Raw genomic sequence first — 25,262 nt, forward strand, 5'->3', positions numbered from 1 at the left:
TTGGGAAATCCCATTGTTATTCTGTGGATAACCTGTGGACCCTGCCGGAGAAATATACGTTATGGTAAGAACTTGTCGTTGATAACGGTATTTCTCTAAGTCCACAGGATCCACATTGATCCCACCCTGAGGCACCTGATTTGAGGATCCTTTTACTCACTAACCTCTTCCTTCTTTTACGGAAGGGTGTGCATGTGTGTTCTTATCGCCTGATTAGGGCTATGTATGATGCTCCTGCCTTGAGCTTTGGAATGCAACTGATTTGCCTGAGCAAGGAGGCGGGGATATATGGACGGACCCGTTGCATGCTGGGAGGCCGGAAAAGCTTTGACCGACTGCTGCAAATCCGCTGTCGCTTCATGATATCCCATTGCTATCCTGTGGACGTAGGAGAAATACCGTTATCAACGGTAAGTTCTTACCATAACGTATATATTTTAAAGGGAAAAGATCCTGAAAGGTTTAGTTATATACATATATTTATATATTGATTGATAAATGTATAACATTGAACAGATTGGTGCTTCCATCTAGAACACCAAGTCTACAGGTAAAAACACTGGGACCTCACAGAGCCTGCACTTGTATATGAATCAATACTTCCACACACTGCCAAACTCTCAGCCACTGTCTGCCTGCTTAGTTAAATCCCTGCTAACAGATATCAGAGAGCACTGTGGATTTATTTTATTTTGTCATTTCATGTATACTATTCAGCTCATTAATACTCATTTAGCATTTTGTTGTCAGATTTTTTTTAAAGGCTAAAGTCCTCGGTTATTAACGGACTGTTTGTTCTTTCTTTCATGTCATCACTGACACTTAAGTTGAGGATCTGAGGTTTTTCCCCTAGGGCTAGGCACGCCATATGTCAGATTTAATTTCCTCTATCAGAAACCATAGACTGGTAAGACTGTACAATGAGAGCACTTGGTTACAGGATAAACTGTACTCCTAGTCTAATAATCTGTACATAAATCATCTGTAACTACATACAGGTATAATAAGTGGAGTGATAGGACTGTACGGTTTCGGTATGATATCCAGGCGGTCGGGATGCCGGCAGTCACAAGACCAACTGCGCCACCCCCGACACTGAAGATACCACAATCAGAGGGGGTAAGTGTTTTTACCCTCCCTTCCCCTAACCCTCCGGGGGTGGCAGCTAGAACTAACCACACCCCTTAGTGCCTATAGGATGAACTGTACCTCTAAATCATCTATAACTACACACAGGTATAATACATGCTAGGACTGTACAACGAGAGCACTTGGTTATAGGATGAATTGCACGCCTTGTCTAATCTGTACATAAGACATCTATAACCATTTACAGGTATAACAGGTGCTGTTGATGATCTGAATCCTATTTCTGACGTACAGGCTTTTTCCTCGGGCCTCCACTCTACATTGTGTGAAGTGATCCACCCCTTTGTCAGCGAGATATCAGCTCCAGTCATACGATACATGAGATATCTGAACAATAGCTCAGTGTTTCTTTACTATAGAGGAGTCGTTGTCTTATTACTGGAGCATCAAGCAGAGAGAGGTAAGAAATATTCCTCTCATTTACAATCTGACGATCTACTGGCTTCATGCTCAGCACATACTTGAAACTTATCACAGAGAATTTTAAAAACCCATTGTAATCCTATTTTCCAAGATGGATACACAGTGCGATTTGTGCTTACGATTTTGACTATATAGTCGAAATCATAAGAAAAATAAGCACAAATTGCACTATGTGTCTGCACTTGCGATGCCGATGCGCTGTCCCGCGGGAACGGCTTCGCAAAGGAAATATAGTGTGTGCAAGCGGGGTCGATACTGACTAGATCAGAGGTTCATGCCTCCGGGCAGTTTCTAGTCAATATCGGCCGTTAGCCAGAATCGCACCGCGTGTACGCACCTTATGGCAGAATTTATGAACATTTAGTCTCCGTGCACCAAGGTAATATGTAGCAATCATTTTACATGGGGTTAAAGCTAGACAGAGGAGTGTTCTACAGCAATGTGAAAGTTGATTTATGCAATGTCCAGTATTCAGCAATTCAAAGAAATCATTTGTTCAGAATACTTTACTCGTACAATGAAATATTGTGTTTATGAGGTTTCAGTCGTGACTTCACTTACATGTTATTACGATCCAAAAAAAACTAAAACAACCAAACACATGAAGTCATGTATACAGATGTGTCCTCATACATAATTGCTGCAGTTGCACCCGGTCCCGTGAAACTCTGCTAGTTGAGGGCGCTTTTTTACTGGACAATTCGACTTGGTCACAACGCAATGTGACTAGGAAGGACTGTGCTGATAAATTTGATACGCAGCACTTGTATATCTGTGCGCGACTGATGCAGGGTACACACTGCCAGAGATATCGGCCGTTCTACTTGAACAACCGATATACCGCCCGTACACACGCTGCAGCAGCCTGCGGTGATTAATGGCTGAACTGGGCTGGCGCATGAAAATACCCGCCAAATTCGTGACGTCAGTCACGACGGATCGGGTAATGTGTATGGACAACACACTGCTGGATCCGGCTATAGATATATCTGCAGATATATCTACAACTGTGTACCCAGCTTAAAGTTGCATACACACTTGCTGATAAAATTAACAATGTCGCTCATTTTCACCCTTCCTGAGCGGCGTCGTTCACTTTCTCGGCAAGTGTGTATGACGATGACCGATGCGCGGCCCAGTGGGTCGTTAACGACCCTTGCTGTCGACCGTGCATGCATGCTCAATCTGGACTGTCATCCAAGAGCTGCCTGCACGGCCCGGCCGCGGCATGACATCACTGAGCGATATGAACGTTATATCGCTCAGTGTGTACGGCCGGCCGCCGACCTCATGGCCTGTGAGGAGGAAACACTAGATAACCTCGCTCATAGAGCACGTCGTCAAGTGTGTATGCACCTTAATGGTGCCTACACAAAAATAGATTTGTCAAAAGATGTGTTCGTTCTCGATCGATTGGAACGACCATTCTTTCAAATCGGTCCGTGTGTATGAAAGATATATCTACCAATGTACATATCTGCCACCCGTTTATAGGGGTCTATGATCTTTCATGCATGCAGAAAGATCACAGACCAATCTTTTGCACTGTGTTCAAATTGTTTCATGTGTATGCACGATGAACGATTTGGTGAAAGCCACTCCCTATATGCTTCTACACAGTGATGAATGTCCCCCAGACACTGGCCAGCATTGTTTGTGCAATGCTAAAATGGTAGGTGCTCCCAACCACCGGAAAACAGACAATGGTTGTTCAAACAGGTTAAATCAGTTTGATTTAACAAATTTATCCAAACAATCGTTTTAATCCATTTTCCAGTGTTTGGGAGAAAATGGTTGATTTGTCATTTGCTCCCATAAATTATCAGATTTTTGTTCTCAACAGACAGGTTGGACAGATAAATCTGACCGTGTGTACGCACCTTAAGGCCCGTACACACTGGTCGATATATCGGCCGTTCTCTTGAACGGCCGATATATCGCGGGACCGTCGGCCAGTGTGTACGGCTAATACGTCTGTGAACTCCGTCGTTCACAGACTTATCGCGTCGGCCGCGCTGCACAGCCGACGTCCAATATATCTACCGATATATTGGCGCGTCGCTGTGTGTGTACGGCCGACCGCCCGTACACATGCTGCGGTGGCCGGCGGTGATTGACAGCTGAACTGGGCGGGTGTGTGTACACGCCCGCCCAGTTCATGACGTCAGTCCCCGACGGATCGGGCAATGTGTATCAATTGATCTGCAGATATATCTATTAGTGTGTACCCACCTTTAGTCTCTGAATCTGTACAGGAATTGCTACAATGTAGCAGCAGCAACTTTTTCCAATACAAGTTTCTTTGAGCTCTGGGTACAGTCTCAGGCTGGGTACACACCTGACCAAGCAGCCAATCAATAATAATTATACACATTTACTAATCAGCCGCTCGATATGTTGGTCCCTGTCTTGCAGCTGGGTGTGCATTTGAATTTGCCCGACCAGCTGGGATGTCGGTTCACGCACCAAGTGTACGGCCGGACGGCTGACCACTCATACACACAGCCAGATAGCCTGATATATCTGCAGCACAGCTGATGGTACATATCCGTGGCACACACATGCACCCAGGATCAGTCACACACAATACACAAGTGTCGCATATCAAATTGATCAGCACAATTTCCTCGACTAAGATGCATTTTTTCGTCAAAAACAAAACAAAACCGGCCAGTGCTAGTAGAGTTGCATGGGACCTGGCGGTACACTCGCACAAGGCTTCTTGGGCTGCGTGGCGTATTGTGTCTAGATGTATAAGGACACATCTGTATGTTGGTGTTTTCACATTCACTTAAGCATCTGGCACACTGAATTCAATGGACACCCGAAAGGAGGCTTAAAATCCCTAACCTTTAACATCCAGGAACATGATTCTGGCAGGTGTATAACCAAATGTATGGAATCAGAGAGATGTTAAATGAGGCCCAAAGAAAGCCTGGTCTGAACTGCCACCCCAGCGGTACATAACTGCGGCTGTGCAGCTGCTGATCTGCATACGCTGTAGCAGTAGCTTCACAACAGTTGAATTGTTTACCCCTGCTCTGGAACTCTAGTAAAACATACCTTGAGAGTTTGGCTCTGGCAATGTCTCTCTGGCAACCAAGTGCATCACCGTTGTCTTGCCAAGTGGAAGTTTTAACGCTGTATGAACAAAATGAACAAAATATTATATTACAATAAAAAAATAAGGTGCAGATAATAAGGGAATATAAACAGTATTTCGACAAGCAGGAGATCAGTTGGTACGTGTTGGGGACACTGTAAACGCAGCCCCACTGATCTCCTTAAGAATGCATCCAATAATAAGGGTATAGCTCTCTCCGATTTAGGAAATTACCATCTACAATCAGGTGCAGATCTGTGATAAATCCATAAGGATCTAGAGCAATGGTTCCCAAACTTTTATGAATCACGGCGCCCTAGAATATCAGAATTGTTTTCACGGCACCCCTAGGCCAAAAATTTCTTATTGAGAAATTTTGATAGATATATTACATTAAGTAAATGGTGTTTATATGTCATCCTTAGGTTCAGTTGTGTGGTGAGGGACAAGATTCGCTTCTGTTTGTCTAGATATTTTATAATTGACAGCCATCAGCATTGATTTTTCCTATTACATTGACCATCATTTTTTTTAATTGGCCCTGGACCACCAAAACAGGCACCCCTGCAAGTGTCCTGAGGCACCCCAGGGAGCCACGGCACACAGTTTGAGAACCACTGACCTAGTGTATCAGACTGTTGGGGTTAGCAGTCTAACAAATGGTTACAAGGGATATTAATCTGTATATAGATTTATATTGGCAAACATGAAGCAGGCATGTCTGCTAGCAGAAACATTTCAATTAGTTGCTGCGAGTATACAGTGTATACTGGAGACTGTGGTGGAGGCAAGAAGCAACCCTTGTACATATGGCCTGAGAGCTGAGGGCAGAGAACGAGCACTGTGCAGACAGCTCTAGGAATGCAAAGAAAATTTAAGCAATTCTGTACTGTAGGCTTTTCTGCATTTAAAAAAAAAACTAGAGACAAAAATAATAAAGGGGAAAAAAAAGCAATTTGAAATGGCGCTGTTTCCAAGTGTGAGTGTAGCAGGGTATGCTTCGGTTTAGTTGGAGTTAGTCCAAAACACTATAAAGTTTATATATATATTGTGACAAGAACACTGGAATAGTGTTTGAGGGCAGGTATGTTTGTCCCAGGTTCTTGTCTTACATGTATTAGGAAAATGTTTTGTTTTGTCAGAACCTTGTCAGTTTATTGGAAAAGCTGGATAAGGGCCCTGAAAGAGAAATAGGGCAAGTTCCAGACATTGGGCCCAGTTTGGGTCTTTGTCCTCACAAAGGGCTAATCAGGGTTTCAGCTGTGTAAGTGGGTTATAGGGCTGCTAGCCTGATTAGTGTGTGCAGACTGCCTGGGAAGACTGCAGGATCTCTGTGAGAGAAACACGCTTCCTTATACAAGTGAGCCAAACAGTCTTGACTGGAAAACTCTGCGTTTTTTGTTTAGAGACAGTTAGGAACGTCTTGTGTTTAGTTAGTGCCGGACAGGCAAGGTATTTTCTTTGGATGTTTGTTTTGTTTTCTGTTTAATAAAACTGGTTGTGGCCAGTTGCACCATAAAAACTGGACTTGTATGACTTCTCAGCTGCTGCCGGCTGCCACCTACCCCAAGAAACGGGGTCCGGTTTCCCTACAGTGTTACAATATATATCTATATCTATCTATCTATCTATCTATCTATCTATCTATCTATATACCTATACATATATCTATATATATATCAATATCTATCTATCTATATATATATATATATATATACACACATACATACATACATACAGATTGAGTATCCCATATCCAAATATTCCGAAATACGGAATTTTCTGAGTGAGAGTGAGATAGTGAAACCTTTGTTTTCTGATGGCTCAATGTACACAAACTTTGTTTAATACACAAAGTTATTAAAAATATTGTATTAAATGACCTTCAGGCTGTGTGTATAAGGTGTATATGAAACATAAATGAATTGTGTGAATGTATACACACTTTGTTTAATGCAGAAAGTTATTAAAAATATTGGCTAAAATGACCTTCAGGCTGTGTGTATAAGGTATATATGAAACATAAATGAATTGTGTGAATGTACACACACTTTGTTTAATGCAGAAAGTTATTAAAAATATTGGCTAAAATGACCTTCAGGCTGTGTGTATAAGGTATATATGAAACATAAATGCATTCTGTGCTTAGACTTAGGTCCCATCACCATGAAATCTCATTATGGTATGCAATTATTCCAGTCTGTGTAGCCAGTCTGTGTCTGCGTGCCCCTTCCATACCCCATGGTGCCTTTCCGAGCATACAGTTAGTAGACGCAAATACTAAATTTGCCTTGTGTGGTATGTGGGCATGCTCAGTACACAAATATGCAGATTTTACTCCAAGCAAACAGGTGTACGCCCAAACTCAGAATAAACCCCTAGATTTTAGCCATTGTGTTTGTTTGCCACTATGGTATTAACACATAGGTGAAAGCAAAGGACATATCCTGGCGCCACACTATCTTACATATAAATATGCATATATAATACACAAGATCTCTATTGAATATTCTCATCACATAATTGGATGGTGGTAATTTTTCAGTCACTTATTTCTACTTCCACGCAGATGGTTCATCCAGAAACAACTGCACAGAGGGAGCTATCACTGTAGCTGAACAAAGATAACGAATACTTGGGATCCTGTGAGGCAAGCTCAGTCTGATGATAAATGTGCCCGGAAATACCGTCTTCTACACCAGACTTGGTGAGGCTTGATTCACTATGATGCCTGGTAAGAGGCAAATCTGGCTATTGCGGGGTTATTTATGTATATGTAAGTACCAGTGTTTGTAATAGATGTTTTAATAATGAAATAATTTCATTTTGAGAAATGTATTTCCTTTGTGGTTTATCACTACTTCCATGTGAATATGGGAGAACTACTGTGACCTGGATGTTAGAAAGGAAAGAGGATTACTATTTGGGAAATGCTATAACCAGAACACTTCTTGTAAGTGTAAAACCAAGGGAAGCTGACACAGTGACTGGTGCTTCCTCCTTTCACTTTGGGATTGATTGTTCCAGGATGAACACTGGGAGTTATATATTATTCAATTTGATAAAAGTACACTGTAATGCTCGTTATGTTGTTTCTCTTACATATAACATTCTGGATGAACCATCTGCATGGAGGAGAAACAATTCATAACAGTCAAGTTATTGGATGAGTAATTTTTACATCACACAATGCATACCTTGTGTATTATATATGTTTACTTATATGCATGCTAGCGTGACGGCAGGATAAGTTCTTCCCATTTACATTTATATTGTTACTTTAAATTTTAAGTATGGTGAAACAGTTTTGTCATTCAGGCAGCATTAGGCACATTTCACACATAACCTGTTATTAGCCGTAAAGCCACAAGATGGCGCTGTTGCATTGCAAATGTGTAACAGGCACAGAGCCCTACTGATAGTGCTACTGATAAGAAAAGCCTATTTCTTTAATAAAATTACAATGATTTGTTTTAGCAGCACTATTGACATAGAATATGAACGTATATTTCCAACAATGACAAAGAAAATGGATTACATTTTTAAATGGTTAGATACGTGAAAAGACGTCAGCAAACAACATGTAATCCGCTGCAGTGACCATCTGGGACAATGAAGAATAAATGTATACATGTGATATATTGCCTTCTGTCATAAAACACTTTTGTTGATTACAAATATAAATCCGGAGTAAATGAGAACCTGTGTGTTAGCACATAGGACTAGCTTTTCCATTTAAATATGAAGTGCTCAAGACCCTTGTTTTCCCTGCCACCTGGGAGAGACCCATACAACTGAATGTTTAGCATAATGATAGCTATACATAGATTCCAAATTGGTTTGCATACTGTGCAATGCTGTGTTTGGGGTCTGCCTCTTCCTAGCTTAGAAGCCCCCCTCCCTACATGTTGACAGGTTCACTTTAAAATAAATCTAAGTTGGGAAGAGATGTGCAAGCATGGATCAACCCCCATAGATAGAGATATTAAAGGGGAGATGTAGCAAGCCTTGGAGAGAGATAGAGCGCAGAAGTTGCTTCAAGCAACCAATCAACGTTTGGACTGTGCAAGGGGCCTGATTCAGAGTTGTACGCTAATGCAGCAGCTACCTGTGTCAAAATATGCAAATGCCACAGTCACCGGGATTTATACAGCAGACGTCCACCAGCGGCTGTGCAAGTTCCAGCCACAGCGTACAAAGACGAGGGTCGATTGTAGCTCATTGATTATGGTCACACAGCATGGACACAAGAAGTGAGACCCCGGAGCCACTGTTACTGCATACGGGATCGCAGACGCAGGCTGAGACACGCCCCGAAAACATGAAGCCCCAAACAGCCCCCAACGGTCAAGGACTCTGCAAATAAATCCTCTTTGTGGCCACCATCGCGGAACATGCACGGTTGCCCGATAATCGCTTAACTGCTTAAAAATTGGATATGTGTACATCTCTGAATCAGGCCTAGATAAATGACAGAAGGTGATTGGTTTGCTTTTTGGCAACTGTTCCTCCATCTCTCTCTCTCTCTCCAGGGTTTAATACATCTGCCCCTAAGTGTGTACAAGACATACGGAATTATTTAAATTATTTCCAAGCTACAGTGTTTTTACTTTTCCCTAATTCCTTATTTATATTATTAAAGGGTATGCTCTATTTTTTGGTCTGTTTGTCAAGTTAGTTTTAAAAGTTTGACTCTCTCCTTGGAATACTTAACACTATCAGGAAAAGAAGAAGAGGTGGTGGTAGTACTAGCATGACAGCAATAGCACTAGGACTGTCAACTTGATTAAACTCTGGCTGCCTCTTCCATGGTAACCAGTGAAACATTAGCAGCGCCAGACAACAGTTGCATCATACCTGCTTACACTCCCTGAAAGCACAGGAGACTCCCAAATCTTCAGAGTAGACTAACCTTCTGGATCCTATCCACTTCCTATCCTATCAATCTTATGTGACAATGCGTATTGCACCATAAAGTTACCTGTAATTGGCACATGGACCTTCCCCACAAGGGAGTAAGAAGACGTTACCAATCATGAGTTATGGCGAAAGGACAAATGATGCAGTTAGGTCAGTAGTTGAAATGGCACAAATGTTTCCTAAGTGAAGACCTATTGGCCAATATAACTATATACCTCACAGCAAAAAGGTAAACTATGCAGAGGTGGAATAATACACATTATCTGATTAATATATACATCATAAAGCTGTTCAACATTAATTAGGAACCGGGTGTCTGCGGTGTGGATGATGCTGTCCCATGTGACGCGTTTGTGGTTCTAAGTCAACAAAATTCTTACAAGAAAATAGAATTACATTGGACACGAAGAGGACAAATACAGAGGGTATGAAAACACAAACAGCTGGAATGCGGTCAAGGTGTTTCTGTGGCAGTAAGACATCTATCAGAATAAATGCTCAATGTGCAGACGGATTATTTTACGGCTTTTAAGACTCTGCAACATAATAATAATGAAGTTTCAATGAAAAATGTGTTCACATACCTCCTAAAGTCACATTGCCGTGGAGAAACCGTCCTTGATAAATGAGTCGGAGGATACACGGGCTGCTGACCTGTTCCTCTTCCCAGTCTGAAAGATACAAAACAGCATCATCAACACCGGATTCAGCCTTGTTACATTGTGTGCAGGTTATAGCAAGTAAAACCGGCAATACTTCAGCTTGCTAATTAATGAACAACATTTAAATAATATTAAATCCAAAGTGTAACACTGTATTTCCATCCACAGCATAGTGCAGTTTCCACATAATACATAACAAATGCAGGGCTTCTGATTTGTTTTGAGAAATAATTGACACCAGCCCTACAGTGCGACATGAAATAGAATGCCTGTCTAATACATACAATACACGCAAAGCACATTGTTTTTTGTTTTCCGCTCCAATTTCCTACAATTTTTGGGATAATGGGTTTACAGATGAGATCCCATACCATTGATTGCAATATCTATAATAAATAAATAAATAAATACATACACATACTGTACATTGTATATTATACATCTATATACACACACACAAAGTATTGAGTGGCATTCAGCTAACTCACCAGCTAATAATGGCTCACTCACAACTCTTGCTGCACACAGATTCTAATGGGGGAACTACTTTATCAGTTGTCTAATGAGAGTTAAACCAAGCTCCTGAGTAATTCAGCTAAAGTACAGGAAAATTACTGAAACACATCTGAAACTCTTACCCATCTATACTGACTCCTATCTCCAACCTTCTGTTCAGTATACAGTATGCCATCTTTCCTGAAAGACTGCACAACAGTGAACACCCCCCCTTCCTGATCTTGGCCCACGCCCAGATAGACACATTTGTAGCAAAACATTTAACCATGGCCCCAGTCGAGTCTCTTGTGGCATTATGTAGGTTACCCTAACCCTAAACTATATTATCTTTAAAAGCACTTTTTGTTTTTCAAACAAGTAGCTCTGCCATGGGTTCTACAGTAGGCCTCTCTTTAGCCAACTCTAGCTATAAAAGACTATGAGGATGATATGTAGCTTCCTAACCAGCCCAAAATGCTAGATGTACATTTACGAGTCGTGGTTAGGCACCAAATGTTTGGAATACAATGACCCATAATAAACAGATTTTCAACTGTTAAGAGTGGAATGATAAAATTCTTGGCTGTCTCCACTGCCTCAGCTGCACAACCTATTTCCACTGTAATACATGGCAAGAGGATACTTTCAAGATAGCCAGAGCTTAATTATTTCCACTCTATTTTTACTTTACTGCTCACGTGGGCTCTACTATGCTGGTGAAACATCCACTTTAGGGAGCACACTCAGAGCCAAAATACCACCATTTTATGAAAAATGGACAACAGACAAAACTGCTGTCAGACACTTTGTCAAATGCAAGCATCCCTTCCCAGGCAATCGTGCACAATCACTGGCAACGTTTCACTGACTGCAATCAATGCCATGCACAGCACCCGCTCACCGCTTCCCTGCATACAATGGTTCTTACGTCACCAACTACCCAGCTGATCAGGAAAAATCTGTCCCGCCTAGTCATTTGGGAAAGAGCACTCAAACCTGGGCTGCCTCGCCTAAATCAGGACGGTTGGTTTGTATGTATTACTGTTATATTAGCTTCTTATCATTTAGAGATGCAGTGAAACATGCCGTTTGGCTGGAGCTTGGGATCACAGTCATGCAGGGTAAAAGGTGACTTGTGGGCAGAAGTGGATCCAGACCTGTTTATTACACATAATGTAACACAGAGCACTAACACACACCTAACTACAAACAAGGCAACTAGGCTGTTTACCATAGTTTGTTGAAGTATGTTCTAAAATGTCCTGCATCAGATTCCCACTTGCTGTAGACTTCGTGGGAAGGAAAATTTGCGAATCCTTCACTCCGAATCCTCATCCCCGCAGTCCTATACCAGACCTCTACAAAAACCTTTAGCAACCCCCTCATAACCGATTACCAGTTGCAGGTGTTTTAAATGATTGCTTAATTACAAACATATTGATGCCTAGAACAAAAGCTGTTTCATAAATGTATCTGACTACAGCAAGGATGGGAAGGAAAATGTATGCTTAGAGCAAATCAATGATCTCACGGATCAGATGCTGATTTATTAGCCACTTTCTACAGAATCAATGTCATGCAGCCCATGGAATACGCGACTGACCCTACGTAACACTTCAGGAATAAATATTGCAGAACATGGCACAATTATGGATGCTGCTTGGGTACTAGACGTTTCCTATTTTGCACATGGCCTCGTCACTGACATCAGTCATCCAATAAAAATCCAAGGTGGGCTGAATCTCTCTGTCTGAGCCATACAAAATTCTCAAGGTGAAATGAAGGAAGGAAAGTTGCGGCTACGTAAGAAATGAATTGATAAACGTACGGCAAGCAGACACAGGTCATAAGCATGATATTAGACCAAGAAATAAGCGTAGGGCTCAGCAGCAGCTGCTTACAGCATGGTAGCTCTCATCCCAGCATGAACAAGCAAAACAAAACAATCATTTTTCACATTCATAAGCAAAAATATGCTCCATTACAAAACAATGCATATTAAATGAAGCAAAAGACAATCACGAAAAAATAATAACAGATTTCTCCTAATAAAAGACTTGCCGCTTTCTGTGACAGAAAATGATTAATGTGTAGTATGGGATTGTTAGATTGAAGAGGAGAAAACACTTAAAGATATGATCAATGTGTTAGATTGGCTAAGCTGCTGCAGACTACAGTGTACTGTAGATAGCTATCAAGCCCACAGTCCCAGGCACCTTCTGCATAGGGTTCTCTTGTATGAGAGGACTGCGTCAAGGTCGTGTGAGTGACCCTGCACCATCAGACATATTCAATCTTGCTAACACATGAAATGTGCCAACACTACAGCAGATACCTGGTTTGCAGTGCAGATGTTCCTACTGGGATAAGAAATTGTGAAGATAATCCTGAACTTGGATGATCTTCTCTGTGTAATGTTTCTCTTACTGCAAAGTACAATGTGCATTGTTTACAAGGGATGGTATCATCATCTTTAATTATTCAAAAGTCACCAAAAAACTCCATAGTGCCCGACCATCAATATAATAAATTGAATAAAAAATAAGTCATACATTTAAACAGAACAAGGACATTTTAAGTTTACGGTGTAAGTGCAGATGTGAATGAGAGCTATTACATTCTGAAGGGAGAAGGCAGAATGTAGAGAGTAGTATCAGAGCCAAATCTAAGGGCCACTATTCTCTGCTTATTCTTCTTGACCTTTCTAATGCTTTTGGCACTGTGGACCACCCTCTCCTTCTGCAAATCCTTCACTCTCTTGGTCTGCGTGATACTGCCCTCTCCTGGCTGTCCTCCTACCTCTCTGATTGTTCCTTCTCTGTCTCCTCTCATCTTCCACTAACTGTTGGTGTTCCCCAAGGTTCTGTTCTTGGTCCTCCCCTCTTCTCTCTATACGTCATCTTTCGGTAAAATCATTAGTTCTTTTAACTTCCAATATCACCTCTTTGCTGATGACACTCCAATCTACCTTTCATCCCCTAATCTCTCCCTGACTCTCCTCACTCGTACCTCCAACTGTCTCTCTGCTATCTCTTCCTGGATGTCCCAGCGCTTTCTTAAACTCAACATGTCCAAGACTGAGCTGAACATCTTCCCACCCTCCCGCACAACCTCACCTCCCACAATCTCATTATCCATTGATGGCATGACTATCTCTTTTAGCCCCCAAGTACACTGTTTTGCAGTAATCCTTGACTCCTCCCTCTCCTTCAAACCACACATTCAGCACCTCTCACAAACCTGTCATATTCATCTCAAAAATATTTCCAGGATCAGACCCTTTCTCACCCAGGATGCCACCAAGACCATTCACTGACTGATCACTCACTGATCATTTCCAGACTGGATTACTGTAATCTCCTCCTAACTGGCCTACCTGACAATTACATCTCACCTTTTCAATCTATCCTCAATGTTGCAGCCCGGCTCATCTTCCTCACCAAACGCACTACGTCCACCTCCCCTCTCCTACAAGCTTCCTTTCCCTGTCAGAATCCAATTCAAACTTCTCACACTCACTTACAAAGCCCTCACCCACTTCTCTCCCATCTACATCTCTGACCTTATCTCCCTTTACTCTCCAACCCGTCCTCTGCGCTCTGCTAATGCACACAGACTCTCCTGACTTCTGATTACTTCCTCCCACTCCTATCACCAAGATTTTTCACGTGCTGCTCCCTTAATCTGGAATTCTCTACCTCTCCCCCTGAGACTCTCCACTTCTCTACAGAACTTCAAACGGGCTTTTAAGACCCACTTCTTTACCAAACCCAGCCAAATCTCATCCTAACCCTCTGTCCCACGCTCGGTCTACCCCATCTGTGTCACCCCTGTCTGTCTGCCCCTTCCCTTTAGAATGTAAGATCTCACAAGCAGGGCCCTCTTCCCTCATGTGTTTATCCTTTTCTTACTTTAATAATCCTCAACTGTCCAAATCCTGCAGTTTTCTGCCACCTTGATACTTATCTCAGTGTCATCTGCTGATGTAGTTATGCTTGGTTCCGGTATGAATGGTCGACAATGTTAAGGTTGACAGTCATTAGGTCGACCACTATTGGTCTACATTGACATGTTCAACATGGACAAATGGTTGACACGTGAAAAGGTTGATATGGATTTTTGGACTGTTTTTGGTGTCATTTTTTCCGTAACATGACCAGGAACCCCAATTAGTGTACCGCATCCCCTTGCATGGCGAGCGAGCTGCGGGCAAGGTGCCTCGCTCCGCTACCGTTGTGCTTGGCACAGGTTACCGTTCCCAATCATAGTCCACGTGGATGGTAAATTATGAAAGTGTTAAAAATCTTCTTTTTTTTTATTAAAAAAAAAGCCATGTCGACCTTTTCATGTGTCGACCATTTGTCCATGTCAACCACTAGTGGTTGACCTAATGAGTGTTGACCTTAACATTGTCGACCATCTGAACGGATACCGTTATGCTTAGTTACCCTGTCCTATATTGTCTTCAACTGTAAGTTACTGTTTTCCTGTTTTGATTATGTGCATATGTACTCTGTAACTGGGCGCTGCGGAACCCTTGTGGCGCCATATAAATAAAGGATAAATAATAATAATAATAATAATAATAATAATTAAAAAAAGAGCTATCACCTACTATACAGAAAAAATATTATGACAAACCATAGGAAGACAGAGCCTGCGATAGCAGCTTCAAGATAAGACCCATTAGACATGTACGCTGTAACTCCTTCCCCATAGACACCAGGAACCAAATCCAGTGGCTCGTCGCTAAATGGGCATTTTAAATTGAAAACAAGAACCCCCCACAAACATCTCTACATAAACCGCTCCAGAACTACAATACATATAATCAAGGTTTCCCAATGAAATAAATGGAATATTGAATCAAATGTCATTTTACACAACAGTATAATATTTTGATGCTGTTCTCCTTTAAAAAGGAAAGTATTGTGAATGAGAAAATCTCATTATATTTACCTGCAATCTCAATCATCGCTGTTTGGGTGAAAACAGAGCAAGAAATGAAATCTATTTAGCAAACACCCACTGGGATGATTGGAATAATTACTGCACTAGAACACAATACACAAGCCTATACATGTATGCGTCATTCTGTTGGGTAATGCTGGCTCTGCCCTCCTACTATACATGCTATGTCACCAAACACATGTTCGCATAAAAATGTACAGCTAAAGAAGGCGCATAATATTCTGCTTAACAGTAGGTCTGGGCATCTACTTAGAAGGAAGGACACAGCATGCTAGCTAGACAACTGTGAAGTAATATCCATGGATATTAACAAAGTGATCAATGTTGCAGATAACACTCTTAAGGGTCAATACAATTAACTTGCCCCCGTGTGTACGAGGGTGTGTGAGGAGACGAGCTGCCATGGCCAGCAAAGGCACAGTAAATCACCCCACTCACTGCCCTATCTCGGCCAAGAATTGTGGATTTTTTTAATGCAGACCTTTAATCTGTGAATCTGGGGGTTCTCTAGATGTGGCATAAAGCTGCACTTACTCACACCTGTGGGAATTGGATTCACCCCTTACTGACGGAACATTCTTGTAAATTATATTAAGTGTACCCGTCACGGACACACTGCTAGGGACACTTTGTGGGCTGAGTCAATATTATAGCTCAAAGGGCAGCAAAGTGGTTAGTATTGCTACCTCATATTGCTTGGGACCAGGGCCGCCATCAAGGGGGTACCCTGTGTACAGTGGCCCGGCCACTCTGACAGAGTGGAGGACCCGGACTGCTCAAACAGCCAACCGTGGCTATTCCTGACGGCGGCCGCTGCCAGTGAGACTGACCGTGGCTGCTACCAGTTAACAGCCCTCATATCCCGGCGCCCGCGGCCATTGAGACTGTCTGTGGCCACCGCTGCTCCCCTTCTGCTGATGCTATCATCGCTTGATCACGGGCTGCTCCCCTCCGCCGCCCACCCGCTGCCGCCTGCCCTTTATTAAACAGCAAGCAGCAGCTTGCTGTTTAATAAAGTTTTTTTGATCCGGATGAGGCGCGGCGTGACGTCATGACATCACTCCGCGTCAGTGAAGAGGAGCCGCGAAGAGCTAGGGACAGGAGGCCAGGAGCAGACAGAGTGAGAGAGAGATCAGAGAGAACTCTCAGGACGGATTTGGAAAGGTAAGTGTGTTTGTGACTCGTCTCTGAGAAGGGGGCCCGAAACTGGCTCAGTTACACTCAACACAGAAATAAGAAGAATTTAATACAACATTGGGGTGCTCGGAATCCACATGGAAGGTAAACAGATTTAAGTCTGGCGTTTGAAATGAGCAATATTTACATTTGTAACCACCGTCTACAGTTTTATTTTGATTGTCTGAATCGTTATTTTCTAGTGCATTGCCATCTTCGCTTGATGGGCTCTCAGGTGCGGAGTTCTCTGCGGGTGCTAAGAGTGGGGGGTTTCCTCAACATCAGAGTTCAATTCTGCATCAGGGTCAGACTCTCTTGCAAGCACCATACAAGGAGTTTTTGTTTTCCGTTTCCTTGCCATATTGTTCTAAAAAATCCTTATGAAATGAGGCAAAAACAAAAAAGGCAGCGCAGCGATCAGCAGTCAGTAATGTCCTCTTTGTAGTTCAAAAATGGCTTTTATATCTTCAGTCCCTTGAGCAATTGATGCAGAGCTTCTAGCGTAGTCCTATCCAGTTAGGTTCATTATGGATATCTGATCTCGCCGTGCGCTCAGCTCTCCTCAGCGGTGGCCGCCGCCTCCTCCTGCATGGCGGCCATCTTACACACAGCAGCTGCCAATCAAAATAAAACTGTAAAAGGTGGTTACGAATGTAAATATTGCTCATTTCAAATGCCAGACTTAAAGCTATTTACCTTCCATGTGGATTCCGAGCACCCCAATGTTGTATTAAATTCTACTTATTTCTGTGTGGAGTGTAACTTTCTCACTAAACGCTATGACTCCCTGAACGAGCACAACGTAAAATATCATCCTGGAGAAGACAACTTTAAGTAAACGATGGTTAAACGCAACAACCAGTCAATTTTCGAACAAACTGTTAATGATCTGACTTTTGTCCAAGCAGAGAATCAGGAACAGTCCGAGTCAAACTCCTCTGGGATTTTTTGTAAAGTGTGTGTGTGTGTGTGTGTGTGAGGGGGGGGGGGACGACCCTGCCTATTTTGTCAGTCCCGGTCCTCACAATTTCTAGTGGCAGCCCTGCTTGGGACATCCATTCAACGCTGACCAGGGCTATCTGTGTGGAATTCTATGTTCTCCTCATGTTTGCACAGATTGCCTATGGGCGCTCCCCACTGTGTGAGGCACATGTGGAATAAATAAATAATCATGAGAAATCATTCTACCAATTCACTAAGGGGTATCTAGTCCATAGGGTGACAATCAATAGGACGACACCATATGGTCGACAATGTCAAAAAGGTGATTTACAAATGGTTGACATGACAATGGTCGACACAAGATATGGTCAAGAGTTTTTTGGAATTTTTAAACTTTTTGATACTTTATCATCCATGTGAACTACAATTGGGAATGGTTACCAGTGCCGAGCACAACGGTAGCGGAGTGAGGCATCTTGCCTGAAGCATTGCGAGCGAAGCGGTACACTAATTGGAGTTTCATGCGCTGAAACCTACAAATTGACACTCAGAAAACACTTGTGTCGATCTTTGAATCTGTCCATTTCCATGTCGACCTTTTGTTTGTGTCGACCTTTTACACATCGACAATTTGGGGTCGACCTTTTCACTGTAGACCTATTATACCGAAACCTTCAGTAGGATCTAGTTTCATCACTTAGGTACCAGGTACATCTGTGCTAGCAGTAGCGCCTAGCTGGCTGCACTGTGTCTAGGCAACGGTTACACTGTAAAAAACCTGTAAAAGTAAAAGGTTAAACATACTCTGGGGATTGCCATTTTAATTTAGTCTGTCAAGTGCATATGCTATTATTTATTTTTTAAATATTATTTTGCTGTGGTTTATTTTGGCAAAATGCCCTCATTTAATTCCCTAAAGCTTTGCAGAAGCACATTAACAGTTGCTTATAATGTGTTTTGCTACACAGCACAAGACAAAGGAGAAAATACTAGCATTTCACTAATAATGTGCAGCTGCAAGTTCATATTAATCCTCCGCTATTGGTGATATAGAGATAGTGCCCTGTAATGGTTATGACTTTTCACCAGGGACCTCAGAGGTAAAACGCAGTGGGCAGATAAGACCCAGTCATGGAAAGAATTAGCAATGAGGGAGTCTACTATGCAATAAGTGACAAACAAATCTTTGTAAATGTGTTGGCTCCTAACAATTATTACTGCAAACAGGAGGTGTTTGCACACAGTTTTTGAAGGAATTCTCAGGAAGGTTGTTCCAAACATCTTGCAGAACTAACCACTTCTCTGGATGTAGGCTCAAATCCTTCTGTCTGTTCATGTAATCGCAGACAGACTCGATGATGTTGAGGTCAGAGCTCTGTGGGGGCCATATAATCACTTCCAGTTCTCCTTGTTCTCCTTGTCTTAATGACATTGGGGGTCATTCTGACCCGAACGCACGCTAGCTTTTTTTTTCAGCGGTGCGATCGGGTCTGACCTGCACATGCACCGCAATGCGCAGGTGCGTCGGCGATCGCCGGACAGCGATGGATTTTACGAAGAAAGCGATCGCAAGAAGATTGACAGGAAGAGGCCGTTTGTGGGTGTCAACTGACCGTTTCCAGGGAGTGTCCGAAGAAACGCAGGCGTGTCCAGCCGTTTTAAGGGAGGATTTCTGACGTCAGCTCCAGGCCGGATCGTCGCAGCGGCTGAGTAGGTCCTGAGTTGTGCAGTGACTGCACAAACTTTTGTTTGTGCAGCTCTCTGCACATGCATACGCACCCCTGCTCAGTGAATACCCCCTCCCCCTGTAGGCGGCGACTACCTGGTCGCAGCAGTGCAACAAACGCCTGCTTGTGACCAGGTCTGAATTAGGGCCATTGTCTGTATGTTTGAGGTCATTGTCCTGCTGCAGAATAAATTTGGAGCTAATCAGACACCTCCCTGTTGGTTTTGCACAATTGATAAGTACCTATCTGCATTTCTCAGCATTGAAGCACAAAGAAACGGGCAACACAGAGGACCATAGATGCAGTGGTCGGCCAAGGAAACTCAGATAAAATACAAATCATGCTTACTTCCCTTCGAAAATGGAAGATGTCCAGGAGTGCAATCAGCTCAGAATTGGCAGAAACCTCCGGGGTCCAGGTACACCCATCAACTGTTCGTCGAAGTCTGGCCAGAAGTGGTCTTCATGGAAGAATTGCAGGAAAACATAGGAACTGGGGTGCAGAAAAATGGCAGCAGGTGCTCTGGACTGAAGAGTCATGGAGTTGGGGATTTGTTCAGAATGGTTTTCTCAACGCTAAGAAATACAGGCAGGTACCTGTACTTATCCATCATGCAATGCCATCAGGGAGGCATCTAACTGGCTTAAAATGCCTTCTGTAGCAGGACAACCACCCCAAATATACAGTCAAGGTCATTAAGAAACAACGTAGAGAAGAACAAGGAGTCCTGGAAGTGATGATTTGGACCAACATCATTGAGTCTGTCTGGGATTACACAAAGACAGAAGGATTTGAGCAAGCCTACATCCACAGATGATCTGTGGTTAGTTCTGCAAGATGTCTGGAACAACCTTCCTACAGAGTTCCTTCAAAAACTGTGTGCAAGTGTACCCAGGAGACCTGATGCAATTTTGAAGGCAAAGGGTGGTCACACCAAATCTGATTTGCTTTAGATTTTTCTTCTGTTCAATAACTTTGCATTTTGTTAATTGAAAAAAATAAACGACTAGCACTTCTATTTTTGAAAGCATTCTTACTTTGCAGCATTTTTTCCACACCTGCCTAAAACTTTTGCACAGTACTGTAGAAGACATACCTGCTTCGGACTGGTCCAGCTGCTTTACCAAGTGGTTTCAGCGCATGCAACTTTGCATAGACTCCTCTGGCAGATACTTTGAAAAAACTGTAATGTTCACTTTGTCTGTAATACTTTTTGTGCATCCGGAAACTTATTGCACACTCCTCATATGTAACCATTTCACAACTAAAGGATAGTAATAATTCATGAAATAACACTACATAAGAGTGTTAGTATTATACTCACAAGTCTGTACTATGGTGCAGTATAGTTAGTAAAAAGGAAAAATAAAAAGCACTGTAAAACTACCCCGGGCATAATAAATACATCATAACTCTGTCACCCAAAGGAATTGTATACGCAAAATAATATGAGCTTTCTCCTGTGAGATGACGTTCAGTTGTAGAGAAAAACATTTTGGCTGCTTAAGATGTAAACAGAATAATATGAGACTTAATTGGAAGTTTCTTTGGAAACGAGGTTAAGTTCTTGAGGTTTCAAATTATACTTCTCAGTGGTAGGTTAACCTGTTGCACATCACAATTACCCACAGTTCTATCATCAAAACAATACAAACACATAAACAGCACTGGAGCTGAAATGACAGGAACTACCTTAGATCTAATAACACGGCATTCGAGCCACCCCCTTATACAGACAACCGTGTAAGACGTGCTGTGCCTACATATTAAGTGATAACCATGACACATGCACTGCCTTTTGCAAGTCCTATATCCTTAGGCAATGGTGATTGTAAGCTGCCATAGCATAGCCTTCAACATTTTACACACTAAAGTCAGTACAAATTTGAAAAGGGGGTGTGGCCACGTGTGAAGGGGGCATGGCCATGCCCCATTTTCTATACTTTCAATGGAAGTTTTGAGAACCAAAAATTGGTACAGACCATTAAAAAAAAAAAAAGTACTGTATCTGCCAAAAAGGTATAGTTGGAGGGTATGCCATGGTGAATGGTTATCCCAGTACTGTTAGGCCCTAGCTTCCTGTGAAGGCAGGCTTCCTGTTGTGACCAACGTCCCTGGAAGTTTTCTCCCTGAGAGACTGCTCCCCAGCCTCGGAGACTTGCATCCGTGGTTAGCAGGACCCAGTCCTGAATCCCAAACCTGCGTCCCTCTAGCAGGTGAGAGCTGTGTAACCACCACAGGAGCGAAATCCTGGCTTTTGACGACAGGATTATCTTTCTGTGCATGTGTAGGTGTGACCCCGACCACTTGTCCAACAGGTCCCACTGGAATACTCTGGCATGGAACCTGACAAACTGTATGGCCTCGTAGGCCGCCACCATCTTCCCCAATAACCGAATGCACTGATGGATCGACACACTTGATGGTTTCAATATCTGTTTTACCATTTTCTGGATTTCCAGAGCCTTTTCCAGCGGAAGAAATACTTTCTGAACTTCTGTGTCCAGAATCATCCCGAGGAAAGACAACCTTGACGTCGGTTCCAACTGTGACTTTGGGTAATTTATGATCTACCCGTGTTGTTGGAGTATTGACAGAGAGAGTGATATGTTTTGTAACAACTGCTCCCTGGATCTCGCCTTTATCAGGAGGTCGTCCAGATAAGGAATTATATTGACTCCTTTCTGACGAAGGAGAACCATCATCTCCGCCATCAGGTGAATACCCTCGGCGCCGTGGAGAGACCGAAAGGTAACGTCTGGAATTGGTAATGGCAAACTTGAACAGCGAATCTCAGATAAACCTGGTGAGGAGGATAAATGGGAACATGCAGATAAGCATACTTTATGTCCACCGACACCAAGTAGTCCCCCTCCTCCAGACTGGCAATCACTGCCCGAAATGATTCCATCTTGAACTTGAACCTTTTTAGGTAACCATTCAGATTCTTTAGATTTAGGATCGGTCTGACAGAGCCGTCCGGCTTCGGAACCACAAAGAGGCTTGAATAAAAACCCCTCCCTTGTTGTGACAACGGTACCAGGACTATGACCTGGTCTTGACATAATGTTTGGATTGCCGCTGTTACTGCTTCTCTTTCTGACGGAGAAACTGGCAAGGTCGATTTGAAAAATCGGCATGGGGGAACGTCTTGAAACTCCAGCTTGTACCCCTGGGATACTATTTGCAACACCCAGGGATCCAGGCCAGACAGAATCCAATCCTAGGGGTAGACTTCTGCTCTTGGGAACCTGGAGCCGCTGTGGGCTTCTTTCCCCTTCCCCTACCTGCAAAGAAGGGGGAACCTCTCGTCTTTTTGTATTTATTGGGCCGAAAGGACTGCATTTGCGGGTGATAGGTCTTTTTTGCCGGTGCAGGCGCAGAGGGCATAAATGTGGACTTACCTGCGGTAGCCGCCGAGACTAACACATCCAGGCCATCGCCAAATAAGGCCTCACCTTTATATGGGAGAGCCTCCATGTTTCTTTTGGAATCTGCATCCGCGTTCCACTGGCGAATCCACAACGCCCGCCTAGCCGATACTGCCATGGTAGCGGCCTGTGAACTCAAGAGTCCAATATCCTTCATTGCTTCCAGCATGTAGGCGGCAGCGTCCTTGATATTCCCTAACTTAAGAAGTATCTCATCTTTATCAATCGTGTAAAATTCTGATGACACGCTTTCTGACAATTTTTCAATAGCGCGACTCACCCATGCGCAGGCAATAGTGGGCCTAATCAGTGTACCATTGGTAACATAAATGGATTTCAATGTCGTTTCCATTTTGCGGTCTGCCGGCTCTTTAAGAGAAGCCGTGCCAGGAGCAGGGAGAATTACCTTCTTTGTCAGCCTGGAAAGTGCACTGTCTAACACAGGGGGTGACTCCCACTTTTTCCTGTCCTCAGCCGGGAAAGGGTAAGCTATGTGAATCCTTTTGGGAATACGAAATCTTTTATCAGGATTCACCCACATCCCTTCAAACAGAGCATTTAGTTTGTGTGAAGGGGGGGGAACATGACTTTGGACTTCTTTTCCTTACATAAATACGCCTTCTCCTGAGGTACAGGAGAGGTTTCTGTAACCTCCAACACATCCCTTATAGCCACAATCATATATTGTATATTTTTTGCCAATTTATGATCTATCACTCTGGATTCACTATAGTCGACACAAGAGTCAGAAATCGTGTCGGTATCAGTGTTTACAACATTTGCAAATGGTCTCTTATGTGACCCAGAGGGGCCGCCCGCATAAGGAATAACAGCATCCTGAAAAATCCCATCTTCCACAGATTTTCTCCAGCATGCAGCCTTAGATTCAGACTTATCTAACCTACGGTTAATCAGATGCATACTGTCACGTATCTCTTTCACCCATGCAGGCTCTTGGTGTGCCAGTAGCGCCACCACATTACAACTCTGTGTCCCTAAAATGGCTTCCTCCGGGGAGGAACTCCCTGCCTCAGACATGCCTCACACGTGTACAGCACACCGACAGACACACTGGGACTTATTTTGGGGACAGACCCACAGTAAAATCTGTCAGAGTGACACAGGATAGGAGCAGCCAGTTCACAATCCCAGTGCCAGTATTTCCTGTGAACACAGTATGTTCACAGCCTAACATCTCTTTTTTTAAATAGTAATATACACTATCAAATGCACCACAATCGCTTTGTGCCCCCCTTAATAGCACCCTGTACTTGTTAGAAGTGGAGGAGAGGACCAGCGTGTTCTCTGCAGCCTGAGGAGAGAGAGAAAATGGCGCGGAGTAGTGTGCTGGCTGCCTGAGGAAGAAGTTCCGCCCCCGCAATGGCGCGTCCTTACACTCATACAAACACTGTAATATTTATACTGGCGGGGGTAGGGCTGTGCCAGCGGCAACTTATGCCCCCTTTTAGCCGGTTTGAGGTATTTTTCTTGCTGCCCAGGGCGCCCTTCCCCCCGCGCCCTGCACCCTGTAGTGCCTGTGTGTGTGGGCAGCAATGGCACGCTGCGCTCCCGCCAGCCACGCCGCACCTCAGCCGTCACTTACTTGATAGAAGATCATTCTTCTTATACTCACCTGTCTTCTGACTTCTGGCTCTGTGAGGGGGGTGACGGCGTGCTGTGGGTGTGAGCATCTAGACACGGCTAGCGTTCAGTTCCCTTCAGGAGCTAATGGTGTCCTGTCAGCCAGAAGCAGAGCCATGAAACTCTGAGGAAGTTGGTTCTGCTTCTGCCCCCTCAGTCCCACGAAGCAGGGAGTCTGTTGCCAGCAGATCTCCCTGAAAATAAAAACCTAACATAAGTCTTTTCAGAGAAACTCAGTAGAGCTCCTCAGAGTGCATCCAGTCGACCTGGGCACATTTCTAAAACTGAGGTCTGGAGGAGGGGCATAGAGGGAGGAGCCAGTGCACACCCATCTAGAGTCTTTAGAGTGCCCATGTCTCCTGCGGATCCCGTTTAAACCCCATGGTCTTGATGTCGTCCCCAGCATCCTCTAGGACGTATGAGAAATGGGGTTTCCAAAGCACTATAACAATATAAATCTTTGAACAATTGGTGTTTATGGTGCATAATCAGATTTGTCTAGTGAGGTATCTGCGTCGTTATATATGGACGATATTCTACACCTGTTGTTCCCAGAAGATGGTAATATCAGGACATTAGTTTGTGTTGAACATGCATTACCTGCAAGGCATTTCCAGATTTT

At 43.3% G+C, this 25,262-nt stretch overlaps 1 protein-coding gene across 1 annotated transcript in view; it reads right to left on the reverse strand.

The window, feature by feature from the left end:
* Positions 1-25,262, reverse strand: part of UBL3 (ubiquitin like 3) — a 226,792-nt gene that overhangs the window by 17,408 nt on the left and 184,122 nt on the right. Inside the window, exons 3-4 of the mRNA XM_063951746.1 lie at positions 10,180-10,266; positions 4,636-4,713 (exon numbers count right to left, since the gene is read on the reverse strand). Of these exons, the coding sequence (XP_063807816.1) occupies positions 4,636-4,713; positions 10,180-10,266 (165 nt within the window). The remainder of the gene's footprint in view (positions 1-4,635; positions 4,714-10,179; positions 10,267-25,262) is intronic.

The sequence above is a fragment of the Pseudophryne corroboree genome, chromosome 2 (assembly GCF_028390025.1).
Source record: "Pseudophryne corroboree isolate aPseCor3 chromosome 2, aPseCor3.hap2, whole genome shotgun sequence".
Taxonomy (NCBI): domain Eukaryota; kingdom Metazoa; phylum Chordata; class Amphibia; order Anura; family Myobatrachidae; genus Pseudophryne; species Pseudophryne corroboree.